Below are 7,452 nucleotides of genomic sequence, written 5' to 3' on the forward strand. Positions count from 1 at the left end.
CTACAGGTGGGAGCTGGGGACAGTAGGAGGATATTTGCCTAGAATCCCCCAGTGAGGGGCTGGGGGTGTGGCTCAGTGGTAGAGCCCCTGCCTAGAATCCCCCAGTGAGGGGCTGGGGTGTGGCTCAGTGGTAGAGCCCCTGCCTAGAATCCCCCAGGGAGGGACATGGATGAGGCCCTGGGTTCTATCCCAGGGGGAAGTGTGGCCATGGGAGGCACAAATCTTGCTTATGTCTGACCTTGTAGACACGGGGGATGTCACCTCCGAGCCAGTCAACTCCTGTCAAATGAGGTGACAAGTCAGTCCCACCCGACCCACCCTGCCCCTTCTGCTCTTTCTCAGCCTGGATGCTGAACATGGCCGCGGCTGAGATCTCCATCACCCCTGAGCCTGCCCAGCCCGCGGAGGGAGACAATGTCACGCTGGTGGTCCGCGGGCTCTCGGGGGAACTGCTTGCCTACAATTGGTACGCAGGGCCCACGCTCAGCCTGACCTTCCTGGTGGCCAGTTACATTGTCAGCACTGGCGACGAGACCCCCGGACCGGCCCACACAGGGCGGGAAGCTGTGCGCCCCGATGGCAGCCTTGCTATCCGTGGGGCCCTGCCTGGACACACAGGCACCTACATCATACAGACCCTTAACAGGCAGTTTCAGACGGAGGTGGGCTACGGACACGTGCAGGTCTATGGTGAGCCACCCCTGCAACACATCCGGGACTTTCCACCCTCTTCCTCACCCCTCCTTTGATGAACAGAAGCAAATATATATATATTTAAAATTGCATATATTGAGTGTGTGTGTGTGTGTGTGTGTGTGTGTGTGTGTGTACCCAAGCATTGTTTGTGTGTCACAAACATACATGAGGAGGTCAGAGGACAACTTTGGAGAGTCAGTTCTTTCCTCCCACCATGTGGGGGCCCAGGGATCAAACTGGGTCATCAGGTTTGGTGGCAAGTGCTTTTACCTACTGAGCCATTTGTCAGCCTCTTAAAACAGGGTGTGTGGGGGAGGGATGCCTAAAATAACACGAAAATGCTCACCTTCTCCATTCTGGCTTCCAGGATGATATCTGTCTTCTGAAGCCATTCTTTGTCACTATGGCTGGGGGTACAGAAGCACAGCGTGGCGGTGCTTCTTGCCCCGGGGACAGGAGGTGCCCCTCCCCTCCCCCTCTGTCTCTCGCTCCCCCCCATAGAGATCCTGGCCCCTCCCACGGTCATGGCCAACGGTACTGCGCTGGTGGAGCGCAGGGACACCCTTCGCCTCGTGTGCAGCAGCCCCAGCCCGGCTGAGGTCCGCTGGTTCTTCAACGGTGACGCTCTGCCTGTTGCTGTCCGCCTGGGCCTGTCCCCCGATGGCAGGATGCTGACCCGTCATGGCATCCGCAGGGAGGAGGCGGGCGCCTACCAGTGTGAGGTGTGGAACCCGGTCAGCGTCAGCCGCAGCGAGCCCCTGAACCTGACTGTCTACTGTGAGTCTTCCGGGGCACGCGGTATCCGCATCTCAGAAATGGGGAAACTGAGGCCAAGAGAAGGAGTCCACAGTCGCACACCAGCAGGCTGGGGAAGAAGCAAGGGTTCCTCTTAAAATACACTTCACAGGTCACTTCATGAAGTACAGATTGTGGCTGATAATGTCAGGTCGATGTAGATGAGCGAGGACCATGCACCTGACATATCAAGGTATACACAGGTAGAGAGAAGATCGCCATCAAGGCAGCTGGGTTAGGTAACAAGATTTGTCTAGAAAAAAAAGGGGGGGGGTACGTGGCCAGGAAGGCTGGGATATAGCTGAGCTGTTAGGACACTTACTTGTCTGGCACCAAGCCCTGGGTTCTGTCTGAAGAACTACAAACTAATCATGTTAATGTAAATCTATAATCCCAGCGTTAGGGAAGTGGAGACAGTTCTGGTCCTTATAAGGTGCATACTGAGTTCAAGGCCAGCCTGGGCTACATGAGGCCCTGTCAGAAAAGAAAAAAGAAAAAGATCCCTAAATAAAATGACCAAACAGACACAGGGATGTTTGGATTCGAAAGGGTGGGGGATAACGTCGCCAGGACTCGGGGCTCAGAGAGGACATCACAAAAGCTCATCGCAGAAGCCCATAGTAATAGTTCCCGGGCAACAGTCATGTGACGTGGAATCCTGAGAAAACAAATCACTGAGATGCCCGGCTGTGGTGGACCACCCTTTTAATCCAGGAGGCACAGGCGGGAGAATCGCTGTGAGTTGGAGACCAGCCAGGGCTACATAATGAGACTCTGTCTCAAAAAAAAAAAAAAAAAAAAAAAAAATCAGTGTGTAAAAACTGAACTGTATAAAATCCTACAACCAGAGGATTCCAGATACCAGAAACTCTAGAAGCAGAGGCGAGGCTCCAGGGTCTAGACAGAAAAGCCTAGAAATACCACCAGCTGAAACGGTATCCTAGAACCAATTTATAGCGCCGGAGAGTCTAGATCAGTGGTTCTCAATTTGTGGGTCACAACCCCATTAGTGTCCAACAACCCTTTCACAGGGTCGCCTAAGACCATCAGAAAACACAGATATTCATTACGATTCACAACAGTAGCAAAATCACAGTTATGAAGCAAAGAAAATAATTTTATGGCTGGGGGTCACCACAACATGAGGAACTGTATTAAAGGGTAGCAGCGTTAGGAAGGTTGAGAACATCTGCTCTAGAATCTTAGACGCACAGATTTCTAGGGCCTGAGAATCCTAAAACATAGAACATAGATTGTTTTGTTTTGAGACAGGGTTTCTCCGTGCAGCCCCGGCTGTCCTGGAACTCACTCTGTAGACTAGGCTGGCCTTGAACTCAGAGATCCACCTGCCTCTGTCTCCTGAGTGCTGGGATTAAAAACCATTACCCGGCTCCACACATTCTTTTTCACAGATAAAAAAAAAAACCTGAGTTTTGGGTTCTTGTGGGAGGGGAAGTGAGTCTCAAGATCACAGAGTGCGTTAGAGATCAAGATGTGATCAGGAAAGTCTCCAGCTCTTTCTCCCCGGTACTCAGCCCTGCCAGCCCCAGGGACCCAATCTGGTAGACAAGAAGACCCAGGTTGCATGCCTCTGTCCCCTCCCAGCCCACCCCTGTCCGTCCTGTGTCTCTCCCTCCTGCCCTGCAGTCGGTCCTGAACGTGTGGCTATTCTCCAAGATTCCACCACCCGGACGGGCTGCACCATTAAAGTGGACTTCAACACGTCCCTTACCCTGTGGTGCGTGTCCCGATCCTGCCCTGAGCCAGAATATGTGTGGGCCTTTAACGGGAAGGCCTTGAAGAATGGTCAGGATCACCTAAACATCAGCAGCATGACTGTGGCCCATGAGGGCACATACACGTGCATTGCTAAGAACTCCAAGACCCTGCTGTCCGGGTCCGCCTCCGTGGTGGTCAAGCTGTCTGGTGAGTCAGCCCCAGCCTGATGACCAGCTGCTCTCCATAGAGGCCCGGCAGGCCTCTGCTGCCTGGGCTACCATTTTCCCAGAAGATAACTGGATTCCCAGCACATTCATTGGCCGGTTATGACAAGGTGGCAGACATATCGAATTGCCCTTCTCTTGTCTAGTTGCAAAAAAGAGGCAGGCAAAGCCTGTCAGGTAGAAAATAAATGGTGACTCATATCCTCTGCCTTGAGGTTAGACTGGGTGATAAGTGAGTCCCATGTCCCCTTCTTGTGGGGTGGCTGAGTGGGACCCCAGGGTCCGTGTCCTTCCATGTAATTACCCCAGTTGGTAGAAAAGGCACTGGAGGCTGAGTCCTGCCCAACCCACGACACACAGACCTGAACCACACACTCACGCACGCACCACAGCTGGGAACCCATGGGCAGTTGCTGGCTGATGGAGGAACCCAGCCAGAGGCACTGTCTTCACGCCTCTGTTCTATGTGTATGTGGGGGGAGGGGCTGGGCATTGAGGGACCCCAGGGAACACTGCTCATGCCCCAAGGATGGTGACTTTGAACATCAAGTCCTCATTTCACAGCAGATCTGCAAGTATTCATCTATACCCACAGCGTTTGAGAGGCAGGAGGATCAGGAGTTTGAGGCCATCATTCGAAGTCAGGCTGGGCTACATGAGACTTTGTCTCCAAAAAAAAAGCATTAATAATTCTACCTGGGTTTCTTCTCAAGTGTCCGTTGTCCCTTGGGGACACTGGGAATCGCCCTCCCCCTCCCCCTCCCTTCTTCCTCCACTAACAGGCTGGGTCTCATGCAAAGGGTGGGGATGGACCCCTCTTTCAAGCAGAACAGAGATGGCGGCCCCCAAGGTAAGTGTGCCTCCTGCCTTACCTGTGAGGGGCCTTGGCTGGAGACAGGGTGGACCAGATGACCTCGGGGCCAACATGGGGGGTGTCCAAGGCCTGCAGGTATGTGCAGGGTGTACCTGATACAACACCCCCAAGATTGCTTCCTGCCAAGCTGCCAGAAATCCTGTGGCAGGTGCTGGGAGAGAGATAGAGGACAGAGAGATAGGTATTACCCCACGCGGGGAAACAAGCTGATCTGATGGAGGAGGCATGGTCTTTCTCTGATCTCAGAGGGAGCTGCCAGTCAAAAAGAAGAGGCAATGAATGCCTCACCTTCTTAGGGCTCCCAGGCACTGGTGGAGGAGACATAAAACCCCCTAGTCAAAGGGAGGAGGCACAGCCTGGAAGAATTTCCAGGTCATTAGGAGACATGACACTACTTTACTTTAAAATTCCTAGTCTGATGGGGGAGACACAGGTCCCACTTTGGGAATACTCCAAATCTGGTGGGGGAGTATGAGCCCCCCACTTTCTATGGAAATTTTCTGATACAATACAATTCTGAGATGGTTATTCCCAACTCTGGGGGTCTCTAACTTGATCAGAATGTTCCTCTCTAATAACCCACAATGTCTTAGTCTGATGGAGGAGACGGAGGTTCCCACCTTGGAGGGATTCTTAAACCAATGGAATCATCTTCCCAGACTCTAGAGTCCTGAACTTGCCTGAAAAAAAAAAAAATCTAGAATTTCCCAATCTGATGGAGGAGACACAAGTCACACCTTGTGAGAATTTTTAATGTAATACAGGTTTCTCAGCTTCTTCCCTCTAGAGTCTTCCAATCTGATGGAGGAGTTGCACCCCATACTCTTGGGTCTGCTGCTCTCACAGAAAATAACATGCTGTGGGAATGGTCCCAGATATCTGATGGGGGAGACACAGCCACATTTTCTGGGATTTCCAACCTGATAGGGGAGGCATGGCCCCCAGAGTTTAGAAGCTTCCATTCTGATGGAGGAGACATGGCCAGATTCTCTAGGGTCTCCCAGTTTCATAGGAGGGACAACATGCACCATCGCCCAAGGCTGAACTCTAGATAGGGGAGATGTGCCCCTGCCAAGCACCACTGAGAAAGAAAGTCTACGTGATCACCCAAGAAGTCACCTCCATCCTCTGTCTCCACAGCACCTCATGGGGAGCACTATCCCTGGAGGAGCTGGCCAAGGGAGGGGGAGGACTCCACTCTACACCCAGGGCAGACCTGGCTGATAGTGGTGGTGGTTCTCTCTCCAGCCGCAGTTGTGGCCATGATGATTGTGCCTGTACCGACTAAACCAACGGAGGGCCAGGACGTGACCCTGACCGTCCAGGGCTACCCCAAGGACCTGCTAGTCTATGCCTGGTACCGTGGACCGGCCTCAGAGCCCAACCGACTGCTCAGCCAGCTGCCGTCGGGGAACTGGATCGCTGGCCCAGCGCACACGGGCCGGGAGGTGGGCTTCGCCAATTGCTCGCTGCTGGTGCAAAAGCTGAACCTCACGGACGCCGGACGCTACACTCTCAAGACCGTCACACTGCAGGGCAAGACCGACACATTGGAGGTGGAGCTACAGGTGGCCCGTGAGTGAGCAGCATGGGGCGGGGGGAGACACAGACCCAGAGGTGGCCTCCTCCTCCCTCACAAACCTGCGGGACATGGCATGTGCCTCTCCCATCTGACCAGACTGTCCCCATGTGGCACTTGCTTTACCTCTCAAACGATGACGTCCACCAAGGGTAGAGGGGCCTCCAGCAGACCGAGGCCTCCTTGTTCAAATAAGGTATACACCAGATGGAAGGCTATAAATTGGGGTGTTGTGTGAGGGTGGGCATCTTTTCTCCTCAGGTGAGTGGAAACTAAACCACGGAGATCCAGCCTCTCCCACCACACTGGGGAGTTGGGGTGAATGCAGGCTTTTTCCTCCCCCATGAGACATGGTGTGAGGGCAAGAAGTTTCCATCTTCAGACACCACACCTCCCCCAACCCGAAATGCATGACATGCACTAGGATGCAGACTGCTAGGTGTGTCTCCTCCATCAGACAGGGTTCTCTGTTGGGAACGACCTCTCCCACATCAGGCTGGGGGTTCCCACAGTAGAGAACCACGCCTCTTTCATCAGACTTAAAATGTCTCCTCCATCAGACTGGGAACTCCCAGAGCCAGAGACCATGCCTCCTCCATCAGACTGGGAGCTCCCAAAGTCAGGAACAGCATCTCCTGCATCACATCAGAAACTCCCAGAGCCAGAGACCATGCCTCCTCCATCAGACTGGGAGCTCCCAAAGTCAGGAACAGCATCTCCTGCATCACATCAGAAACTCCCAGAGTCAGGGACCATGTGTCCTCCATCAGACTGGGAGCTCCCAGAGGACAGCATCTCCTCCATCAGACCTGGGACTCCCAGAGTCAGGGACAGCGTCTCCTCCATCAGACCTGGGACTCCCAGAGTCAGGGACAGTGTCTCCTCCATCAGACTGGGAGTTCCCAGAGTCAAAGGCCATATTTTCTCCATCAGAGTTAGGGACTGTGTCTCCTCCATCAGACTGGGAACTCCCAGAGTCAGGGACCATGTCTCCTCCATCAGACTGGGAACTCCCAGAGTCAGGAACCATGTCTCCTCCATCAGACTGGGAGTTCCCAGAGTCAGGAACCATGTCTCCTCCATCAGACTGGGAGCTTCCAGAATCAAAGGCCGTATTTCCTCCATCAGAGTCAGGGACCTTTTCTCCTCCAACAGACTGGGAATTCTCAGAATCAGGGCCATGTCTCCACCATCAGAGACAGGGACATTGTCTCTTCGATCAGACTAGGAGCTGCCAGTCAACTCTCACAACCAAAGGCCATGTCTCCTCCATCATACAAGAGACCTCCAAGGCCGTGTTACTAGGGCAGGTGCTCTGGACAGGTACTCCCAGATGGAGAATAACAGTCTGTAGTCTTGCCGGTCTCATCAGACTAGACACTCAGACATCAAGTTCCTGAGCCAGGACCAGTCGGGGACGCAGCCAGTGGCTGTCTGGGCTCGCGCAGGCGCACCCCCGAGCCCAGGAATTCCTTTGCAGCCTCCTTTGTCACAGTCCAGCTGGAGGACCAGTCTACCTTCCTGCACCACCAGACCCCAGACCATGGCACAGGCTGAGCGGGACG

General features: G+C 53.8%; 1 protein-coding gene across 1 annotated transcript; it reads left to right on the top strand.

Moving 5' to 3' along the window:
• The first annotated feature begins 341 nt into the window (after positions 1–341).
• On the top strand, positions 342–7,046 carry Ceacam16 (CEA cell adhesion molecule 16, tectorial membrane component). The gene is made up of 4 exons (XM_028893908.2): positions 342–690; positions 1,198–1,473; positions 3,139–3,417; positions 5,557–7,046. The coding sequence occupies exons 1-4, from the start codon at positions 348–350 to the stop codon at positions 5,889–5,891; spliced, it is 1,233 nt and encodes a 410-aa protein (XP_028749741.2). The 5' UTR covers positions 342–347; the 3' UTR covers positions 5,892–7,046.
• The last annotated feature ends 406 nt before the right edge of the window (positions 7,047–7,452 follow it).

This window comes from Peromyscus leucopus, chromosome 1, assembly GCF_004664715.2.
Source record: "Peromyscus leucopus breed LL Stock chromosome 1, UCI_PerLeu_2.1, whole genome shotgun sequence".
Classification (NCBI taxonomy): Eukaryota; Metazoa; Chordata; class Mammalia; order Rodentia; family Cricetidae; genus Peromyscus; species Peromyscus leucopus.

What these genes read in the sequence shown, in the direction of transcription:
- Ceacam16 (XM_028893908.2), top strand. Translation starts at nt 348, where the DNA reads ATGCTGAACATGGCCGCGGCTGAGATCTCCATCACCCCTGAGCCTGCC. An exon ending in CGGACACGTGCAGGTCTATG is followed by an intron (nt 691 to 1,197) that starts GTGAGCCACCCC and finishes TCCCCCCCATAG; the next exon opens with AGATCCTGGCCCCTCCCACG. An exon ending in CGTGGTGGTCAAGCTGTCTG is followed by an intron (nt 3,418 to 5,556) that starts GTGAGTCAGCCC and finishes TTCTCTCTCCAG; the next exon opens with CCGCAGTTGTGGCCATGATG.